Genomic DNA, 23,885 nt, shown 5'->3' with positions numbered 1-23,885 from the left:
AAGCAGGGTCCCAGGAGAACTGTAAAAGTGAAAGTGAAGTCACTCAGTCATGTCCAACTCTTTGTGATCCCATGGACTGTACGCCACCACGCTCCTCCATCCATGGGATTTTCCAGGCAAGAATACTGGAGTGGGTTGCCATTTCCTTCTCCAGGGGATCTTCCCGACCCAGGGATCAAACCCAGGTCGCCAGCATTGTAGGCGGACGCTTTACCATCTGAGCCACCAGGGAGCCCTGTCACTGACTTGCAAATAGCATCTTTTTCTCCTATTTGGCCACTCAGAACCCAATGTGAGTCTCCTACTGGATCAAGAATCAGGGAAAAGAAAAATCCTGTTTCCGAATTATATACGTATTTTACTCTAAAACTCGAGAAATTCAAACTTTCAGACAAGCAAAAGAAAAACAGAACTTAGGTGATCCTATCCACTTTCTTTATGCTGAAGGCTATACTGTGAGTTTCTAAACCCCTCAATCACTGACTACACGGAAAACCTGCATCTCTCATCGCTCCTGTCCTGGGGGCCGGGGCGGGAGCAGGGGAGTCAACACTGTAGTCCCGGCACTTACACCCCCACTTAATTCTCTGGGCCTCAGCTGGTCAGCATGTCACCTTCCAGGTCGCCCTGTGGATTCCATCTGTCCAATCGTCCCCCTGCTTGTTCGTGCCTGGCTTATCATGTGCAAAACCCTTCCAAATGGTCTCAAATTCCTGCACTGTCCCTCCTGCATCCCTGGGGACATACATTGTTGCCTTCTTGTTTACAATCTTTCAGTGGGAGCAAGGCCAGTTTTCAAGGAGCCTTGCGCTTCCTTAACGCCTCTGGACCTGCCACTCTGGCCACTGTCCCTGCTCTCCTGTGCTTGCAGCTGCCTTCAGCTCCTGTTCAGCCTGAGACCTGGCCTCTCTGGAGGCCTCCCCTCATCCCACCTTCCTTCTGTGCCCCCCAAAGCCCCTCCCACCCTACAGCAGGGCATTTATCTGTGTACCTGCCCCTGACAGCCAGACCTGCAGCTGAACCCTTCCCATCTCTGGGCCTGCAGCTTGGCTCACTGTGACTAACACCAGACACTGCCCCTGCCCTTGACAACATCTGCCTGACAAAGCAACCTCCAGCAGGGGAAGAATACGGTCCCTCAGGGCAGCACCCCCCATATCTTAGAGAGTCTGTGCGTGTAAACTCAGTCACTTCAGTAGTGTCCAACTCTCTGTGGCCCCATGGATTGTAGCCCGCCAGGTTCCTCTGTCCGATTTCCCAGGCAATAATACTGGAGTGGGTTGCCATTTCCTTCTCCAGGGGATCTTCCCGACCCAGGCGTTGAACCTGCATCTCCTGCATTGGCAGGTGGATTCTTTACCCACTGAGCCACCAGGGAAGCCCTAGAGTGTCCATAAATGCTCATTAATAAGTTTGATCTCCTCTCTGGGAGAATCAGAATTCAAGACAGTTTCACATGCTATTTCCTAATAAAGGTGTCAACAGCTCAAAAGAATAGTTCCGAGTCTAGGGAACGGCAGGCCAGACAACACTACTCTCTAAACCCAGCATCCCCAGAACCAGTGGCTGAGTAGACACATACCAAGAAATCCGTACACTTGTGATCTGCAAAGACCAATGAGAAACAGGAAAGCAATGAGCACGTCATGAAGCCAGGTGTCCCAGCTCATTTTCACTCACAGAAACACTTGATAAAGGAAATCATGGCCTGAGGAGGCAGCAGGACAGTCAGTGCAGAGGTCCCGCGGTGGGCGTGTGGGGGGGACAGTCAGTGCAGAGGCCCCGCGGTGGGGATGCAGGGGGGAGTCAGTGCAGAGGCCCCACAGTGGGGATGCAGGGGGGACAGTCAGTGCAGAGGCCCCGCGGTGGGCGTGTGGGGGGACAGTCAGTGCAGAGGCCCCGCGGTGGGCGTGTGGGGGGACAGTCAGTGCAGAGGCCCCACAGTGGGTGTGTGGGGGGACAGTCAGTGCAGAGGCCCCGCGGTGGGGATGCAGGGGGGACAGTCAGTGCAGAGACCCCACGGTGGGGATGCAGGGGGGACAGTCAGTGCAGAGGCCCCGCGGTGGGGATGCAGGGGGGACAGTCAGTGCAGAGACCCCACGGTGGGGATGCAGGGGGGACAGTCAGTGCAGAGGCCCCGCGGTGGGGATGCAGGGGGGACAGTCAGTGCAGAGGCCCCGCGGTGGGGATGCAGGGGGGACAGTCAGTGCAGAGGCCCCACAGTGGGTGTGTGGGGGGACAGTCAGTGCAGAGGCCCCGCGGTGGGCGTGTGGGGGGACAGTCAGTGCAGAGGCCCCGCGGTGGGCATGTGGGGGGACAGTCAGTGCAGAGACCCCGCGGTGGGGATGCAGGGGGGACAGTCAGTGCAGAGGCCCCGCGGTGGGGATGCAGGGGGGACAGTCAGTGCAGAGGCCCCGCGGTAGGCATGTGGGGGGGACAGTCAGTGCAGAGGCCCCGCGGTGGGGATGCAGGGGGGACAGTCAGTGCAGAGGCCCCACAGTGGGTGTGTGGGGGGACAGTCAGTGCAGAGGCCCCGCGGTGGGCGTGTGGGGGGGACAGTCAGTGGAGACCCCATGGTGGGAGTGCAAAGGGACAGTCAGTGCAGAGTGTGGGGGTTAAAGGGTCACAGGCCGAGCAGGCACTTTTCTGCCACTGCAAACACCTGGCCTTCCACCTTGAGACTGAAGCCTGATGTGCATCTAAATGTTTCTGACTTTTCAACACTCAAACAGAAAGGCCTTGGGGAAGAACCTCCCTCAGTTCTGCCTGAACCTCCCAAAGCCCTCTCATCCTGACTAGCAGAGAGGCACAACTCAAACCCAAGGGCTGATTGTCCAACATGCTCCACCTGCGGGGACGAGTACAGGGGCCCCAGACCCCTGGGAAGCGGCCTTCTCTGTGTAAACGGACCGACCTCAAGGAACGGCGGGCAGACCGGCACCCACCCCGGTTCTGACCCAGGCACGCAGGTTTCAGATACAGCTCGACACGATGCCTGCAGTCTGTGTGCTTCTCCCAGTGGATGGGAGTGGTTCCCCTGCGCCAGGCTCCGCCCAGCCTGGGGTAGCCACCCAGCCAGCCCCTTCCTTCCTCATGACCTTCCTCGCTGCTGCTGGTCTGGAATCACTGTCAGAGAACCTGACTCTTCCATTTCTTCCCCCATAACCAGGTGCGGGCACACTGTCAGAAGCACGCAGCGCTGCCCAGTTACTAATTTCTGTCTCCTCCCTCAGTGGCAATCAGATCAGACAGACAACAGCTGTCAGGACAGACACACACAGAGAAGAAATCTACTGTCTGAAAAGCTGAGCCTTAATTTCAAACACCTCACTTTAAAATAGAGATTAACTGTTCAGATGTATGACATGCAACTTCAGTGTTAAAATAGATTCTGAAATCCTACCAGACAGAATTTCCCACGAAGTCTTACAATTACAATGGCAAACAGTTCAACAAAGGGGCAGCAGAAAGAATTAAGTATGTGGAGAAAGCAACCACTGGAAGGAAAAGTACTAACATCTCACATGAGCCTTCTCAAGGTCAGCAGTGTTCCTGACAGGGCTGCGGTGGGTTAAAGACTTGGTTGAATAGTGTAGAAAAAGACAGCATGAGCAGTCATCACCAACTCAGTAATTTTATTACGAGATAAACTTTTTTTAACTTTTAGGGGGGAAACGTGAGTAGTGTACATGAAAGCAACATAAAACCAGTCTGTGTGTGAGTGTGTGAAGGGGCAAATGCATGGAGAGATTCTCAGAAAGCCAGTGGCCAGCTGCCCAGGAGGCACTGAGTGGAACAGACCACGGGCCCGGGGCTGCTGGGGAACTCGGAGTTTCAGCTTGCAGAGGCTTCTGTTTTGTTTCACAGGTTTTGTTTGTTTACAATAAAGTGTGTGCTTTTTACATTTTAGAAAGAAAAGAATAAACCCCAACAATCAATCAAGTCTGGGAACCAACGTCCTAATCCAAAAGAAGAAAAAGAAAACTGCTACAGCCAAGTATTAAAAGCTATTCGAAAATTTTTAAAACTTCAATATGATAATCAGTTCAAAACAGCTTTGAAAGAAAAGGAAAAGAACAAAATGTAAAATTTTATTTATTAATGAAGATAAATGATAAAATATGCTAAGAACACCTTAAAACGGCTAATTAAGCATATCTAAATCAAGGCGAAAGTACAATTTAAAAAGTCTAGTTATTTCTTCTCTACGGTTTAATAAGAGTATACTGGTTGCTAGACCTTCCCAGATTAGCACTAGGGTGTTCTATCTTAAGTGTTTGGCAAATGTTACATGTGTTCTGGCCATTTTGTGGAATTACATGTAAAATACTCATTTGCAGCATTTTTCTAATCTATTTATAATACTGCTAATAATAAGAAAGAAAGCTGACACTGAGAAAAGATGAACAAAAGACTAACCAAACCAGTATATGACTATAAAGTATAAGTTCAAAGCATCCTGAAGTTGACTGTCTTTCCGACACTGATTTCAGGGAACCTCTCTCGGAAACCGTCTCCACACAGCGCGGCAGTCTCTTCTGTGGTTCCCGGTTGAAAGCATGCTGAGCCACAGAGACAGGATCCTCCGCGCATCCTAACCATCATCGCGGCATCTCCCTGACTCCTTAGTGTCTGCTGACGCCAACGGACTCCTGTATCGGGGGCCACGTGAAGCTCCCCCGCCCCGCCACCGGGCCATCAGGACAATGAACACCAGGCTAATCGAGGGGGCAGAGGACGTGTCCGCCTATCAGGTAAAGGAGTAGGCCAGGGGACAGAAGACAATCAGAGAAGAGCTGGAAATCAGTCAGCAAGGAGAGAAAACCAGAAACACAGAAGGAAACAGCAGGAAGGAGATAGGTTTCTGTTTTTTTTTTTAATAAATCAGTATTTTTTAAAAGAATCAGGGAAAAAAACTTTGGTTTAGTCTGTGGTCCTTAGATAAGAAAATGTATGTCTAGACTTAGCACATAAATGCTATTCATGGCGGCTTCTGAAAGTGACATAAGACTCCCATTTTCAGGATTAAGTAATAAACACAGGGAGAAAACCCCCAGTCTCTACTCGAGGCGGGCAGGGCACGTGGCAGGTTTGGTTCTGTTTGCTCCTCTGGGACGGGTGGTGAGGACAGTGACCTGAGGCAGCCCGCCCCGTGCTGACTACACACGACCCAGGAGGCGGGTGCTTACCAGGCCGCTGGTGTGGTTGCACATGTCCCACAGGGGGATAAGCGCCAGGGTCACCCGGGAGCCGTCCTCCGTGGGAATCTGGTTTTGTCGAGTCATAACGGAAGAGACCGCCCACCTGCAACAATCCAAAGAAAAGAGGTTGATTAGGGCCGGCACATCGGAGAGCCCAGAGCAGTCACAGTTCAACCAAAATCGAGGTGTGCCTGACTTCTCAAACTTCTCTAAGTTGCAAAGGTGACAAGTGGCCACCTTCATCGTCATTTAAAATTCACTTTTATAGTTGGTTGGGGGGGGGGCGGGTATGGAAGGAAAGGAAGCCAGGGGCAATCAAGGAGTCAGCGGTTAAGGGTAGGGGATGTTTCTGGGGGAGAAAGTGGCCTAGAAGGAGAGCTGGCTGAGACCAGAGCTGGCCTGTCCTCTGCAGGTCCCGAGCTGGGCAGCCACAGGGACCCCAGGCCTCTTTCACACAAACGCTGACTCTCTTCCTACTTGGAGCAATGAAAAGCAAACAATATAACTCCTTTCTGATCAGAAATCCTCTAAGAATGCTTCAAAATGTGGAATGCTATTTTTTACTATGCTGTGCACTACACTGAATCTTTTTGTTTAAAAAAAAAAAAAATAAGCCCCTACTTCAAAGCACTAAAATAGTCTACTCAGAAAGAAAAAAGATCCCCGCGACCACCCCACACTGATGTTAATCTCGGGCAGCACTTGGCTACAACTAGCCCCCACCAAAACAGGTCAGTGGGTATTTCCACATGGCTATGAAAATGCGGCTGCTTACCCCAGCTGTCGGGGTAACTTGGGAAAGACTTCTTTTTTTAAAGGCTTTAATGGTCATGCAAATCACTTCTTACCAAAGCTCTTCGTGTTTCTGAGACCCCAAATTCACTCAGGAACCACCCTCCAACACATGCCTCGTGCACATACACCCTCCCCCCCCCATCACCCTCCCACACACCAACCTGTAGTCCTCGTAAGTAAAGGAGTCCTTCAAGGGCAGTTTGTGGGCATGAGGATGGGTCTGGGAATGAGGAAGTTTTAGAAAGCAGAGGTGAAAAGAGAAAAAGGGAAGACAGAAATCAGTCAGCAGAATTTCATTATTTAGCTGCCTAACGGATCCTAACAAGAGCCAAATGAAGCAAGAGGCGTCCAGCCGCGCTACTGAGGGCTCATCGTGCTATTATGTGCTCATACATCACTGTCAACTTAATTTGTTGTGCCCAGCAGCCGCCATAAATCTGCTGCTTGTATTCTGATAGCAGGGCCCACAGACAAGGCACAAAAATAAAATTTAAGGTGGACTGAGTTTACAAAAGGTAGGCACACCCACACGGTGAGCATCTGAGCAACACAGAAACCCAGCGTCTAAGTCAGCCCACCTCCCTCCACATCCTGCCCCGCACTGTGCTGGACGGCCTGCACAAAGAGTCCAAATCTCTTCTTACCTCAGTAAAAGGAGCAATTAAAGGTACTCGAATAAACTGAAACTTCTCTCATTAATCTCTGACTTAAAATCATTTAGAAGGAAATCAACTTGTTATGTGCAAATGAATCACACACATGGCAGATGCAGCTCAAATACAGAAAATCAAGAAAAAACACAGTTCTGTAAATTATGAATTAAATTTTACAAATATAATGAAGATAAAATTGAGATCGGCATATTTAAACTTCACTACTTTCTTTTTTCTCTAGACAAAAGATCATTTGATAAAAATACCCCAAATTTCACACCCTGGAGAAAATGTGAAACATCTCAGGCTCTCGCTCCATAACACTCTCCCCTCCCACACCTTCGACCTTTCGAGCACTTAAAAAACTTTGTCTCAATTAAGAAATTAAAAGCCGTCACGGTATAATTTTAATCTTCGCTTTCCATTACAGGCTGATAAGACAGATTGCAGTAAGTGATCAAATGAACAAACGGTGATTCCTGAGACACCCGTGCAACTGGCTGCACTGTCTGCACCGCTGTCAATGCACGAAGCCCATGCAGCATGCAGCTTTTACTCCCGACGCATTAGCATCACAAGTGCACGGCAATTCATCATCCTCACTGTAATGTACTCGCTGGCACCGCACGCAGGACAGTGGGGGATGAGGGAAAAGTGGCTCAAACCGTAAATCAATTAGAAAACAAAAGCTGGTGCTCCACGCGCAATTTTAGGCAAATTATATATTACAAGAGGCTGCCAATTGGGTGCTAGCTCCCAGGTGCCTGCTTCTCCCCTCTAACCCTCAACCCAGTTTTAACCCTTTGGAAGAAAAGTCAACATAAGGAAATACAGTCACACGATATGTAAATGTTGTGATAACAAAAATGAAATTAAAGAGGATGCAATTTAACATAAAAATAACCTATTGCCCAGGGGCATTCTCTTGCTGCATTTTCTAACTAGGAAGACTAGGCAATCCCGTTTCTGGTTTAAAAAAAGGAAAAAAAAAAACCTATACCATGGTCAAGCACAGCAAAGATGGGAGAAGCTTCTCATTACCTCTTCTTTGAATAGATGAAATGTAAAGCTGTGCTCCAAGACTCCTAAAGATGCTTTCCATTTAATTATGGAACTTGACCACAACGGTGCTCGCGTTTTTTTCTCATAAAAGTACAAATTCAGCAGACAGGAACTTCCCTACACCCCAAACTGTGATAAGTACCATAGAAAAGCTTCCAAACTTTAAAGAAAGGGAAATCTATTGCTAGAATTTCCTTTCACTTATAATGAAATGTTTCTCATAGTCTGACATACTAGAAATATGACACAGCCCATCTCTCCTCAAACTCTAGGAGGTGGGAAAGCATTGCTGCTTTTGTTATTTTAAAATATTTTAAAGTTCATTTAAACTGTGGAATGTACTATAGTATTTTCAAAGTTGGTAAATTCCAATGCTAAAACCTTAAGTATTAAAAAATTTGACCCCCCCCTCAAAAAGTTTGACTTACTGGAGAAAGATAAGTTTTCAAAATTAGAATGCTGAATGTCACAATGACTTGAGGAAGAATGCTCCAGACACTCAAACATCTTTAAATAGCTTTGGACTCTATGAAAACTCTTCAAACAAGGGCCACCTCCCCAAAGAGCAAAAAGATGGAAAATTAACTCTCAAAAATGTCTCCCTTCCTACTATTTATATACATTTCTTACCAAAAATACAAGTTCATGTTCACTGTCCTGACAAAGTCGTAAAGAAAACTTAAGGAAAAAAAAATGTGCAAGTGCTTTCTGCAGATTAATTTTGAAGATTATTTTTGCTGTAGAGTTATGTAATATTTGCAGAATCTCTTAGAAACAGTTGTTCTTATGTGCTTAAAAAATAAGGTGTGTCCACTGTACGTAATTCTGGTTTAAAAAAATATTTATGTTCTGCCAAACACATTCACTTAACAGACTCAAGTGGAATCGGAGGCTATAGAGAAAGGCAAGTAACTGCCATTTCAATGGGGCTCTCACAACTGTGACACCAGCGCCACCTACTGGCATCATGGTGGAATACATTAGAGCTGCAGGGTTCTTGAATTAACAATATTTCCCAGGGTGTGAGGCCTTCAGAGCAACTTATCCTAAACCCAAAGTGGGTTTATCCAGAGTGGCTACTAGCTCAGTTTTACTCACGAGGAATTTGGTTTGTTAAAAATAAAAAATCTAACCTGCCCCTTTAGATTATTATATAATAGTTTTACAAGAATCTTGTAACATTGAAATATTGAAATGATTTGCATGGGTGAAAAGCATTTAACTTTAAGTATTTTCACACACCCTGAAAAAATAAACAAGAATAAGAAACGTGTTTATTCCAGACACTGTTTAAACTCTGGACAGACTTTTTTTTTTAAAACACATTAAGTCTCAAGGTTTAAAAATACATCTTCCAAAAATTATAATATTAATCTGAAATCACTTGCAAGTTCCTAAAAATGTTCTTGGATGAAAATTACTACGCTTATACTTTATGGGGAGGATAACCGAACATTCCTCACTTTATAGAGCAAAATCCTATAAGGGTTTTGTTTATCTCCAGTAGAAGACAGTCCTAACATGTACTTTAAAAATAGAAATCTAAATGAAAGCAGAAAATGTGGCTAACTGATTTAAGTTGAGATAGCTGTTTCCAGGATGTACCTACCTACACACTGGATGGTGAGGGGGTGTCTGGTTTGGACAAGAGTGACCCCATAAACACAGTTTAGAAAACAGCCATAGATTTTCTGCAGATTTTTTAAGTGATTGATATTTTCACTTTCTTATGCATTATAAATATTCGAAGTTGAGATATGAACAGTTGATGCAGCTCATGATGAGACCTGAAGCCCTGCAGAGCTCACTTTTAAAAGAGGATTCTTGTTTGCATATGTCAAGCCCAGCAGTTCAGGGAAGCCCTCCCCAGTCCCTCTTCTAGCGGAGGAGGCGTTCCAGATGAGATACAATAATACTGTACCTAGTACAAAATAATCACTGTGTTTGGGAAAGATTAATATCTAAAATCGTTTGTTTGGCTTCAATAAAAAGAAGTAATATTGCTAAATATGTAAGTATGACATTTTGAAGAATTTACCATATTGCATGGGTCTGGTAGCTATGCTTAAGGAAATTAAAAACCACCACAGTCAGCATATTTCATCCTTATTAAAGTTCTGTCTTGAACTATCACTCACATAAAACAAAAATAAAGCAAGTAGAAATTTAAATAAAAAATCTAAGGATTACAAGAGTTTGAATATGAAAAAAATGAACAATATTCTGGCTTTAAAAAATTGATTTAGCATGCAGCTTCTCTTTATAGTCCCTTGATAAAAATGAAATCTCCCTAACAAACACTTAATAAAACCTGTCAATATCTCTAGAAAGAAAAATGACACAAATGCATTAAGTATTAAATACCCTTGGAAAAAGTCACATATTCCATGAATTTTTGATGTACTATCTTGACATTAATGTAAAAGCTTGATATTTATAATTGACAGATATTTAATAAAGTATAAAAGAAGATGGCTGCTGTGTAGCATGCAAATTCCTCAGGTTGATCAGAAATGAAAGATACAGTCATGTACTTAAACTAAATAAACAGTTAATATGTGCTGCACGAATCAGCTGCAGTCTTATTTTAAGCTCACACAACAAACCTTCACAGAGAAGCAAAATAAGCAGAATTCATTATTATGTGAATTCCTAATTCAAAAGCATCTAGTATGTGAAACACTCTGAAACAGCTCTGCACATGAAACAAAATACACTCGAGTTAAAGTTGTTTTTTGTTTTTAACATTTGACAGTAAACATTTCAAAAATAAAGATAAGCACTTTCAGAACTACATGGAGAGGTATTTCCTAAAACAATTCTTTAAAAAAAAGACACACATTTATCTGGAAGATTCAACATCCTCTAAGGAAATTAAAAAAAAAAAAGGATTAAAACACACAAATGGTCTCTAGGACATAAACACTTTTCAAAATTAGATCTTTACTTTTCTAAAAAGTACTCATCTCTAACCTTAACCAGTTTTTATAAGGAAACTGAGTTGAATACATTTAACAATCCCCTTCGATGAGGCATTTAGTTATACTAAAAGGAAAGCAGTGCAGCTAATAAAAAAGACCCCTAAATACTGTATTTTAAAAATCTATAGCCTGAGATAATATATTATCAATTGTTAATTTGAAAAATATATACAGTAGTTCAGCGACTTATTAACAGCATCAGGAATGACAAAATACAATTTAGAAATTGTACCTAGTTTGCTCTGATTAAAAACCATAGTAGCACGGAATTAGAACTTTCCAAGTATAATACGTCACAGGTTGTATTTGGCATACATCCTAACAGGCAGGGGACAGGGAGGAGGAGAAGGAAAATGTACATTTAGAACACTGAGGTTCCCCTTCTAGCTTCAAAAGCAGGCTAATTAGAAGCAGCGTGTCAGGCAGTGGTTTCTAATAGGTCCGTCAACCCTCCTGGTCATATTTCATTTTCTAAGTGGATATAACACAGTTTAACAGAATGACAAATTGCAAAATATCTACTGAATCTAGAATTTAGTTTTGATGACCATAAATCAGAATTAAAGCACGCTTGGTTCATACATTTGGCTCTTGAGGGAAAAAAAATCAATTTTTAAGACTTTTATTTTTAAATACAGATTACATCCAACTCTTTAGGGAATTTTTCATCATAAAGTTCTCTGAACTCACTCGATACAATCAAATAAATACATCAATACACATTAAATTTAAACTGTATGCTTTTTGCTTATATATATATATATTTAATTTCTATAGCAAATATGTATTACCTTAAAATAAAAAATTTTAATTAAGAAAATGAAATGAGTGGAGAAACATCAACATTGTTCAATAAATTTATAAAATTACGATGGAAGAATTGTTTTTTTTATTGAATCACTGAGATCTATAACCCACATCCAGTTTAAGCTGAAATCTATGAAACACTGCAAAAGATATGCCTGTTTAAAAACTTTATTGGTTACTATTTGTATTCCCTGAAGAGGGGCAATCAGCCATGAATCAAACTTAGTCATAATCAATCGACACTTTTGACTGTCAATCATTTGTTCACTCAACAAATATTCATTGACTCCGAAAAGAGTTGAATAGCTTAGGACTAGAAATTCAACCAACATTGTCTTTACTGTCTGTCTTGAGGTACACAGCGCTCTGAGAGGTAGACGCTTTCACCACTCTCAGGGGGCCTGCCTGGCAGCAGTGAGACAAGCAACTTTAAAAGAAAGGTGAAGTCAGAAGTTACAGCCCAGACACCTTCCCTCCACCCCCAGGCTTCCCCGCTGTGTGGGCCGAGCCCTGTGCCCTTCTCCCACCGTGTGTGTGTGTGTGTGCGCGTGTGTACATCGTGTGTGTGTGTACACCTTGCGTGTGTGCACACCGTGTGTGTGTGTGTGTGTGTGTGTGTGTGTGCCGCGCGCGTGTACATCGTGTGTGTGTGTACACCTTGTGTGTGTGCACACCATGTGTGTGTGTGTGTGTGTGTGTGTGCGCGCGCGCGTGCGTGTACATCGTGTGTGTGTGTACACCTTGTGTGTGTGCACACCATGTGTGTGTACGTGTGTGTGTATATCATGCGTGTGTGCGTGTACATCATGCGTGTGAGTGTACATCATGTGTGTGTGTGTACCTTGTATGCATGCGTGTGTGTGTGTGTACACACATACGTGCACATTTAGTTTATGTTTCTTGGCCCAAGGAGGCATGGGGGGCAGGGACCATGTCCTTTCTGACCACTCAGGGATCCCCAGTATCTCGCGGACGCCTCACTGCCCACCCACCCTGGTGAGAGGCAAACATTCCACCTGCCCTTTGCCCTGGGCACTGGGGGGAGCTGCCATCGTGCTTACAGGATTTCTTCTGGATGAACCCGCCGTGGCCTCCATGACAGGTGAGCAGATGAGAGGCGGCACCAGGGTTGCCAGGCAAGTTGTCTGTGACCAGATTACAGCCCTGGGTTATCTGGTCTCCACGTTCCTCTTCAGAGAGCCGTGCCCCATGGGCACCCCTGCCACCTAGAGAAACTGCCCACACGCTTCCAGAGACGCAAGTCTGGGTTTCCTCTGCCTCTGTCTTCCATCTCTTATGAATGGAGTATTTTTCTATGATAGGGCCAAAGGATCATCTGTTTTTGTTTCCCCCAAATCTATCTTCAAACACATTTACTCTAGAAACCTCTACTTTAAAAACATGTGGAATCTAAAAAAATGGCTCAGATGAACTTACTTGTAGGGCAGGAACAGAGACGCAGACAGAGAGAACGGACGTGCTGATATGGGAAGGAGGCGAAGGGGATCAGGATGAACTGGGAGGCCGAGACTCACATATACATACTCCCATATGTAAAACAGATCGCTAGTGGGAAGCTGCTGTATAGCACAGGGAGCTCAGCTCAGTGCCCTGAGATGACCCAGAGGGGTGGGAGGGAGGTTCAAAACGGAGGGGATACATGTATACACATAACTGACTCTCTACAGCAAAAACCAACACATTATAAAGCAACTACATTCCAATTCAAAAGAAAGAACCCACTGAGGAGCAAAATGGACCAAGCCCAGCTGTTCCCTGTTCCAAATGGTCAACAAATGTCCCTCCAGCACACTCCAATGCATCCCAGCAGAGGTACACCTTTAAAGACACCACTGCCCTTCCTGGTCACCTCAGATGACCTGACCCCGAGCCTCTGAATCTGAAAAGACAAGAGACCTCTATCTTCTAAACTCTTATATCTTTTGGCTTTCTTTGCCTTTGACACGCCTCTCTCCCAAGTACCTCAATCTACAGATCAACTTAAGGACTCTAAACCATGATCGTGCCTCTTTTCTGGTCTGCAAAAAGATAAAAACTCCAAAGCAATATTTGCAATTTCTCAACTTATCACTAAAGAAACCAGAAACAGAATGGTAAAAAGCAACTATCATTTTAGATGAATATACCTGCATAAAAAAAGCAGGCTAGAATTATTGTCATCAGCTTCACAGTATTCTACTTTTCATTCCAGCTACTTCCAGTTCAGTTCAGTCAGAGCTCCAGTGGCGCAATCGGTTAGCACGCGGTACTTATACAGTTCAGTTCAGTCGCTCAGTCGTGTCTAACTCTCTGAGACCCCACGAATCACAGCACGCCAGGCCTCCCCGTCCATCACCAACTAACTCCCGGAGTTCACTCAAATTCATGTCCATCGAGTCGGTGATGCCATCCAGCCATCTCATTCTCTGTCGTCCCCTTCTCCTCCTGCCCCCAATCCCTTCCAGCATCAGAGTCTTTTCATTGAGTCAACTTTTCGCATCAGATGGCCAAAGTATTGGAATTTCAGCTTTAGCATCAGTCCTTCCAATGAACACCCAGGACTGATCTCATTTAGGATGGACTGGTTGGATCTCCTTGCAGTCCAAGGGACTCTCAAGAGTCTTCTCCAACACCACAGTTCAAAAGCATCAATTCTTCGGCGCTCAGCTTTCTTCACAGTCCAACTCTCACATCCATACATGACCACGGGAAAAACCATAGCCTTGACTACACGGACCTTGGTTGGCAAAGTAATGTCTCTGCTTTTTAATATGCTGTCTAAGTTGGTCATAACTTTCCTTCCAAGGAGTAAGCGTCTTTTAATTTCATGGCTGCAATCACCATCTGCAATGATTTTGGAGCATAAAAAAATAAAGTCTGACACTGTTTCCACTGTTTCCCCATCTATTTCCCACGAAGTGATGGGACCAGATGTCATGATCTTAGTTTTCTGAAAGTTGAGCTTTAAGCCAATTTTTTCACTCTCCTCTTTCACTTTCATCAACAGCCTTTTGAGTTCCTCTTCACTTTCTGCCATAAGGGTGGTATCATCTGCATATATGAGGTTATTGATATTTCTCCCAGCAATCTTGATTCCAGCTTGTGTTTCTTCCAGCCCAGCGTTTCTCATGATGTACTCTGAGTATCAGTTAAATAAGCAGGGTGACAATATACAGCCTTGACGTACTCCTTTTCCTATCTGGAACCAGTCTGTTGTTCCATGTCCAGTTCGAACTGTTGCTTCCTGACCTGCATATAGGTTTCTCAAGAGGCAGGTCAGGTGGTCTGGTATTCCCATCTCTTTCAGAATTTTCCACAGTTTATTGTGATCCACACAGTCAAAGGCTTTGGCATAGTCAATAAAGCAGAAATAAATGTTTTTCTGGAACTCTCTTGCTTTCTCCATGATCCAGCAGATGTTGGCAATTTGATCTCTGGTTCCTCTGCCTTTTCTAAAACCAGCTTGAATATTTGGAAGTTCACAGTTCACGTACTGCTGAAGTCTGGCTTGGAGAATTTTGAGCATGACTTTACTAGTGTGTGAGATGAGTGCAACTGTGCGGTAGTTGAGCATTCTTTTGCACTGCCTTTCTTTGGGATTGGAATGAAAACTGATCTTTTCCGGTCCTGTGGCCACTGCTGAGTTTTCCAAATTTGCTGGCATATTGAGTGCAGCACTAAGCCATGCTATGTGGGGCCACCCAAGATGGACAGGTCATGGTAGAGAGGTCTGACAGAATGTGGTCCACTGGAGAAGGGAACTGCAAACCAGTATTCTTGCCTTGAGAACCCCACGAACAGTATGAAAAGGCAAAATGATAGGATACTGAAAGAGGAACTCCCTGGGTTGGTAGGTGCCCAATATGCTACTGGAGATCAGCTACTTTAGATTTTAACAATTCAGGATAGAGTCTGTGAACTCTAAGTAAATCAAGCGAGCATGATCAGAGCCACCAGTCATTCATAAGAGGAGAGAATTCTGACCATCATGATGAAGCCCATCTTCTGGACTGACATTCAGAGATGGAAACAGACCTTGTCCCAGAAAAGGTCAGAGTCAGAGAAACTGAAAAGGAAGGAGGGAGGGAGGGGGCGGCAGAGAGGGAGGGGCTGCTGTCCCGTCGCTAAGTCGTCTCCGACTCCGCAACCCCAGACTGCAGCACGCTGGGCTCCTCTGTCCACCAGTTCTCAGAGCTTGCCCCAATTCATGTCCATGCAGTTGATGATGCTATTAGCAACCACCACTCAGTGCAAGGAACTCTGGTGAACTTGCCATGTACTATATCATTTAATCATCTTGCTTCCTAGGAAATAGGCACTATTATTAGGCCCATTCTATTGCTGCAAAAACTGAGGGACAGAGAAATCAACAATGTGTCCAAGGTTATTGCCCAGTTAATAAATGACAGGGGTGGGATAACGGCCAGGCAACTGTTTTCTGGAGTTTACTGATAGGCATAGAATAATTGGCTGTCCCACTTTTATAAATTAAGTTTAAGTTCTGATACGGTAATTATATTTTTTCTTGTTGAAACAGTGACTTCCCTGGTGGCTCAAACGGTAAAGTGTCTGCCTACAATGTGGGAGACCCAGGTTCGATCCCTGGGTTGGGAAGATCCCCTAGAGAAGGAAATGGCAACCCATTCCAGTTCTCTTGCCTGGAAAATCCATGGAAGGAGGAGCCTGGCAGGCTATAGTCCATGGGGTCGCAAAGAGTTGGACACGACTGAGCAACCTCACTTCACTTCACTTGTTGAAATGCTAGAAAAATCCTTGGTAAATATTGCTCTCATTTAAAATGTAGCACAGAGGGCTTCCCTGGTGGCTCGGTAGTAAAGAATTGCCTGCCAAAATTCAGGAGACAAAGGTTCGGTCCCTGACCCAGGAAGATTCCACCTGCCACGGAGCAAGTCCACATACCACAACTACCGAACCTGTGCTCTAGGGCCTGGGAGCCCAGCTAGTGAAGCCCGTGTGCCTGGAGCCAGCCCGCGCTCCACAACAAGAAGGCACTGCAATGAAAGCTTGGGCACCGCAGCTGGAGAGGAGCCCCCACAGGGACAAAGACCCAGCACAGCCACCTGAAGAGATGAACATTAAAGCTTAAAAAGACTCAGCACGAGCACAGAGATGTCTGAAGGACATTACAAAGCTTAGAGGCAGGCAATATTAGCCAAACCAAGACTGAATCTATTATTTCCAAATGAAGGACACCGTATTTAAAGTTATTATCTACAGTCGTGAAATCTCAGACCCAGGTGCTGATTTAGACATCATCTGGCCCAAATCCCTGGTCATTCTGGACGTGAAGAACCTTGGTTCCAGAAAACACAGGTGTACCAAATACATGTAGAGATGTATACTCTTTTCCTTCAATACATTTTAAAACATAGGGGTCATATTTGGAATTCACTTTCTGGTATGTTTTTGTTCATTAAAATTATGCCACACCAGTGTCCCGACAACTTCCAATACCACATTAGCTGGAACCCCTATCATTTCATGATAACTCTAAACAGCCTCTAAGACACCCCACAGCTTTAATCAATCATTAAACCAACAATATCTCTAAGTTCTTACACAGGCACTATCTCTTTGGGCTACTTTCAATTCTCCTAGTTGTCATGTTGTTAGAAATGAACTTTGGTCCCTTAAATTTTCTGCCTTTAAGCCTAAAGGAAGTTGAAGAAGTCACAAGCAGCTAGTGAGAAATGAACCCCAGGAGTGTGTCACGGAATCTGAGAACTCACATATTTCAGATTTGGGATTCTGATGAAGATGGGCCAACTTCTGATGTAATAATGCATCGATCTGAAGGATTCAGGAGGGTCTCCACAACCGAGCAAGCCTCTGGAACCTCCACACTCTGAGGCATGTGGTATGAGCCCACACATCGTGTAAGCTACTTTGTCACTAGCTGCTGTGAGTTTACTTTGGTAAACCCCAATGATAACAGAATCTAGGGTAAAGGTCCCTGCGGCACACAGCCAGCTGCTGGTCACAAGGGAGGTGGTGAGGGTCGAGGCTGAGATCACAGTACCGAGGTCAGCGCATCTCCACCACCCCTGACGGTGCGAGGGTGTGAGAGAGAGAACACGGCCGCTGGTGAGGGTGCCGGCCCCCTCCATCGCAGGACCACTCCCACCCCTTCCTTTCCCCTGGTCCGACACACTGTGCTCGAGAGGGGCCCGTCAGAGAGAAAATCCCCAGCACGATCTCTCCGGGTCCCTGTCAGTAGAGCAAAATTACAACCAAGAGGAGAGGAACGGAGGCCACACAACACGAGGTGAGCACACGTCTCTTGTCCCATGGCCTGGTACACAGGAAAGCTCCCCACATCTCCAGGAGAGACAGACAGACAGACAGACCGAGAGAGAGGAGGAGGAGGCAGAGGTGAACAAGGCAACGTCACCAACAAAGAACGACCGCTGAGCAAAGCGCAGAAACCTTTTCTGTGTCCCCTGAAAAGGGAACTTGCAAACATCACCCTGAGATTTGACAAAGAAAACAAGTATTTTAACATTATTTGGTAAAAAAATAATACCCCCATTAAAACGGCAATAAACTGAATTATAGGCTATAATTCATTAGAGTCACACTAGAATGTTATTATAGTTTAAGTCAAGACAACTCACTTGACTAACCAAATATAATTTAAAATGCCCATGCCTTTGGGTAAAGTAGCTGAGAGCTTTCTTTTTGATTAAGCAAAATTATTTTATATTCCGCTTCAGTTGATTAAAAAAAAATTCACTCTCGTTTCAAGAGTCTATAACTCTTTCGAGCACTGTTCTATCAAAAAATAAAAGTTAAGAAAGTGGCACTACGACGTCATTGGTATTTATTTGCTACTTCTCTACTGGCATTAAAATTTCCAACGGAAAAGAAGTCATAAAGGACAATTCTTCAGTAGAGTTATAGTCTACCTTGAAACAAAGCTGGGTATGAAATCGAGAAGGTTTAAGGGCTGATCAAGTCGGGCAGGGTTGTCTGCACAACTCTGCTTGGCTCCCACCTCTGAGAACCAGCCAACTGAGAGTCCAGCAGGACAAGCAAGGAAATACAAACCTACTTCTTTTGCCGCCAAAAAAAAAAGAATTCTTTGCCTTATATTTCCATAATTAAATGCTTTACTGATCAATAGTTATGAGATGGATTTCATTCTCGTTTTTATCAGAGAAAATGCTGTCTCACTTTCTGAGAATAACACCATTAAACACTATTTTGTTGGAGCAGTCAATATCTGCAAATGGATTTCCAGTGAGAGAACGGTTTAACCAGTGCACAGCTTTTAATCACTACCTATAAAACAGGCAATTATCAAATTGTTCACTTGGAACCAAAAGCAAATATATTAGTGAATGTATTAGCTTAAGTCATCTTTTGACGTAAGATGACTTCTGACTATAGTCAGAGATGAGAGAACATTTTAGAACTGGGTTTTGAAAACCAGGTCTAAGTCCTAACCCAGAGTCCCGAAAGTTGGGGAGTACCCCTGTTCAGGGGCAGGAACAGCAGTGAGAGAAGCGCGGGGAAGAGAGAGCCTGACAGGCCAGCAGGACTTCAGGAAGGCCAAGGAGGCAAGGCGGCAGGAGGCCCCGGGCGGGAGGACTGGCGGACAGGACCCACCAGAGTGCGCTGCTGGCGGTGGGAGCACCCACACCCGGGGGCCTGGAGACCTCTCAAGTGTAGAACGCTCTCGGTAAACGCCGTGAGTGAAGACAGAGGGGCGGGACATTCTCTCCAAGGCGCAGGGACACTGTGTAAACCTAGGGGCTACGGCCGGGAAGGAAGGAAAGATGGGGATGGAGAGACAGCATCCAGAGCAACGTTGCAAACCCTGGCCACGGGCCACCGGGCTCGACTTAACTGATGGCCAGGACTCCCCCTCAGAGAGACCAAGGGAGGCAAAGACACACAGGAAACGAGACGGGGTCAGCGAGGAGCAGGGGGAGCGCCTGTCACCCAGTCTGAGCTCTCTCTCAGGAAAGCAGCAACAGGGGAGCCTGGGGGCCGCTCCGGGCTGCAGAGACTCTGAACCACCACCTGGGGGATGAGACGGTCAGCGAGGCACAAAGAGGCATCTCTCTGGCCAGGCGGGGTTGGCCTGTCTCAGAGCTGACGGTCACCTGATGATGCTCTTGGGCCCGGGAGTAGAGGCTGAGAGAGGCTGGCACGGAGGCCCGGGGTCTGCTCTAAAGGGCGGTGTGTACGCCTCCTTCCTAACAGACACAAGACTACATGGGTTCAGTCTCAAGCTACTCAGGCTAGGGAAGGCGGTGCAGAGAGAACCTCTTTCTGAACACTTAATGAATCTGCTGCAGAAAGAAAAAAACCTGTTTTCCCATCTGTACTTGCAGACGCCTATAACAGAGTGACATTTTCCAACATAGGTTTTTGTAGATCATTAGCTTTGTCAATTAAGACTCCATGCTCGGCAAGATGACCATTGTTTTTTCAGTCATCTAATTTCTAAAAAAAAAAGCTGCAAAACTTAAGTAATCTTATATATTCCTGAAAAAAAAATGTGATGTTGAAAAGAGTTTCCCCAATTTTCACAACTAGCGTTTGGTATTACTTTCCAGAGTAGAATGATTTACTACCGTCCAGTGATTCACTTTGCCAACCCTAAGACAGTTTAAGATTCCTCTTATTTCAAATCATCAGATGACCTCCAATGACCTAGGCTTTTCTAACACAGAAGTCTGCAAAATACCACCGAGCATTTGACTTCATACCATATTAAACTGCCCGTGAGCTGCTCCATTCATTCAGTCCGTCAGTCAGTCACTCCTTGTTCAATACCACCGAGTGCCTGCTCTGGAATTAAGTGCTGTACCAGATGGGGAACAAGGGAACAGGATGTCTTGGCCTTCTATCCTCCTGGAGCTTCCTGTCTGCTGGTAAGACAAGGTCACAGACAGGCTGAGAGGAGGAAGGCAGAGCAGAGGGATGATCCAGCCAGGCAGGTGGCAGGGGGTGCGGGGAGGGAGGAGGGGCAGGCAGAGGCAGCCCTGGGCTCCCCTGCTGAACCCGTCACAAACAAGGAGCTGACCAACAGAGACTGACCCTGGTTCGACCCTGGTTCACTGATCCCACTTCCTGTTCCTGCTAGGGGTCAAGCCCCAAGGGGGACAATCAGTAAGACTGGTTCCCCACACTCAGGGGCAATGACATCATCACAGGTAGGCCATCCGGATGGGCAAAACACAGTGTGTCACGGTAGACCACATGCCGTGTACTGGAATCACACCGAAGGGGCTGCAGACACTGCTGGGAACAAGGTCAGGCAGTGACGCACGGAGGAGGGTGCACATCAATCAGGTCTCTGAGCAGGAAGGTAGGAAGTGTCCCTGGGCAGAGAGCACCCAGCAGGTCGGTTCACAAGGAGGGGCTGGGTGGAAAAGCACGTGCAGAGCAGCAGCTGGCAGAAGGCGGGTGGGTGGCGAGGACCCTGCAGGAGGGGACAGGGCCCAGGGTACTGGCTCTGCAGGGGCCTTCACCATAGGTCAGCGGCCTCACCCATAACAGGAAGACAGTGCCCGCACCCCTAGGTTTGCTAGTACTTGAGGAGGCATCAGTCAGTTAGAATCCTTCCAGGGGGAGGGACTTGATTTTAGTAGATGTTGGTAAGTTAACAGAAATGATGAAGGTCTTCTTGGAGCTGATTTTTTATATTTTGTTAATGTTTTGGCCACACCACACAGTTCCCCAACCAGGGACTGAACCAGACCACAGCAGTGACACTGCTGAATTCTAACCAGTGGGCCACCAGGGCACTCAAGGAAGGTCTTCTTCAGGGAAAGTAATTTACCAAAGGATGAATCAAAACAGAGCCAAGGAAACAAGAGAGTATGGGGAAGGGGCTGGTAGTTTGTGAATCTGATCAAAACCATAGGTCTGAGGTGGGAAGACCTCAGCCACCAGCAGTAAGAACTGCGTCCCCAAGGAGCAGAGACCTGTCACCAATGATGAGAGGGGGCTGTGACATGGATCCCACCCCAGTCAGGCCCTCAGAGGAGAGCACACGCTGACTGCAGACTGAGAGAGGCCTGGAATGGAGGACCTAGAGAGGCCATGCCTGGGTTCCCACACCGGCCACGGAAGGATAAACGTGCACTGTTTCAGCCTTTAAGAAACATACAAACAAAAAAACTTGGGCCTGGGAGAGCTTCTCAAGGAAGTTCACACATGCACAGACACGCCTTGTGAGTCAGGACGGGCTGGGGGCTGCTGTGGTGACAAGTGTCTTCAGTAAATGCTCACACCTTCCTGCCTTTTAGGAAAGAGGAGGTGACCGTATTTACCAGAAAGGAAGAAGATGCACAGAAAAGGGGGTAAGTGGCAGAGCAAGGACACAGGGGCATTCCGTTACCAAGAACACAGGTAGAAGGGCTGGTCTGGACAAGGAGTGGAAGGCAAAAAGAGAGGAGCGGTGAAGCTACGGGGAAACTCTGAGAACAGGGAGGAGTCAGAGAAGCTGAAGGTGGACAAAACACCTCAATTCACCTCACACTGGAGGCCGGAAGACTTTGCTCAGAACGAGGGGCATCTGGTCAGCTTTACGACCATTCTGAGTGTGGTGATATGGTTTCCAGTCCCTTCTGCCCCTATTTTGAGCTCAGCATTCACTCAGTCACCTGAAAACCAATACTCTATTTCAATCTTAAATTTACAGCTTTTGCAGACATCTAAGCTCTTTGAAACATATGCTATGTACTCTGAACAAAGACACTGGCTAGTTAAGATGTGATAAACAGTTGCTTCTACACTGGCAGCCTCAAACAGAATCAAGTCCAATATAGAAACCCATCTGAGTCTCTTTAATTTCCAAAGTTCCTCATGAAAATCAGGCATTCTGAAGGCCTCCATAAGGCCCATCTTATATGCTTATGGATTTATTTTGGTCTCTTCAATTCCATACACCTGTTTTGTTCTGTAAAACAGATGAAAACTGTGACGCATAAAGTGGATTGTAAGATACTCTGGACAGGCTCCAACAGCAGGCTCTCTGCTATTCTAGAGTCCTACAGTCCAGGGTGCTGCTCTTTGGGGGCAACATCCAGGCCTCAGCCCAGACCCACGGACCCCGAGAGCAGAGTGCAGGAAGCACTGTTTTTAACGAGTTTGCAGGTGACTTGCGCTCACTCGAGATGGATCCAGGAACTGGGTGCATTGCCAGCTGCCACCAAGGAGGAGACAGTGCAGCTCTGCTATCTGATCAAGCCCTCCCCACGCCTCGCATGCACATATGTGCACACAGATGAACGGAGGCAGAGTGCAGTCTGGGAGAAGCTACATTTCACACCAAGGTTTCTGGCCCCATCTGTGTCCAGATCTGCCCACTTGAGGCTCCAGGTCATTGAAACTCTGCCAAATAGAACAAATAAAACCTTAACTTTCTCCCTTAAGCTGCTGTATACTTTTTATTTTATATATATATATATATGTATGGTTTCCAATTTTAAAAATAATTTCACTTTGAAAAAAAGAAACTAAAAGTCAAAAAGGCCTCTGAGACCAAGGCCACAGACTCGGTCACAGTGCTTTTTCCTCTAAAGCAGTCCTAACGGCCTTTAACGTGACTCTTTGGCCAGATGACTTTTTCTCGGGATCCCTAACATAGTTTTGGAGCTTACCTGCAAACAATCAATCATCAAAATTTTCTCAACATATATTTATCAGGTGCCAAACATCAGGCTAGAAGTAGCGGAAACAAAATTGAAGAAAGTTTGTTCTCAGCCCTTCCGATGTTGAAAATGGCCCCATTAAAGAAACGAGTGAAATTAAACAGGTGACTCAGTAATGAACAATTAAACTGAGTCTGCTGAGCAGTGAAGACACAGATAAATGCGGTGCACCCGGCTCACATGTCTCGTTCTTTCCCGCAGCAGGCCCTCTGGGCCCATCATCCCTGCCCAGCCTCACAGTGCGGAGGATCACAACCCCCACGTCAGGGACTCATCACACCAGCTTTCAGAGGCCCAGTCAGTCTGTGCAGAAAAGGGTCTGACTGAGGCAGACACTGAATCCCATTATTATCCAAATCAATTCTACAGTAACAATAAAGTAATTAACGTTCACTGACTATCTAACTACGTGCCAAGCACATAAAATATCCTAGGCATTCTAGAGCTTAACAAACTTAAACCTTGCAGGATCCCTGTAAGGTTGGTACTGCCATCACCCCCATTTTACAGATAAGGAATGACGTCCCAGAAGAAATGAGCCCCAGGTCACCCGGCAAGGAAGGGGAAGTCCTTCCAAGTCCAGTCACCTACTTTCACGTGCTGCCTCAGCATACACACAACACAGATCACAAACAAGCGGGTGGACCCACAAGCAAATGGGTGTGTGTTAGTCGCTCAGTCACGTCTGACTCTTTT

At 45.8% G+C, this 23,885-nt stretch overlaps 1 protein-coding gene across 5 annotated transcripts in view; it reads right to left on the bottom strand.

The window, feature by feature from the left end:
* SETD3 (SET domain containing 3, actin N3(tau)-histidine methyltransferase) overlaps window positions 1-23,885 on the bottom strand; it is a 94,006-nt gene that overhangs the window by 9,570 nt on the left and 60,551 nt on the right. For all 5 annotated transcript variants that reach the window (XM_088829859.1, XM_088829860.1, XM_088829857.1 and 2 more), the window contains 2 exons: window positions 6,158-6,216; window positions 5,190-5,304 (listed from right to left, as the gene is read on the bottom strand). In XM_088829859.1, coding sequence (XP_088685985.1) covers window positions 5,190-5,304; window positions 6,158-6,216 — 174 coding nt within the window. The remainder of the gene's footprint in view (window positions 1-5,189; window positions 5,305-6,157; window positions 6,217-23,885) is intronic.

The sequence above is a fragment of the Moschus berezovskii genome, chromosome 21 (genome assembly GCF_049115385.1).
Source record: "Moschus berezovskii isolate FMDL1 chromosome 21, NW_MosBer_1.0, whole genome shotgun sequence".
In the NCBI taxonomy this organism is placed as follows: Eukaryota; Metazoa; Chordata; class Mammalia; order Artiodactyla; family Moschidae; genus Moschus; species Moschus berezovskii.
Note: the sequence above shows the minus strand (reverse complement) of the source record. Positions and strands in the feature narration are given on the sequence as shown.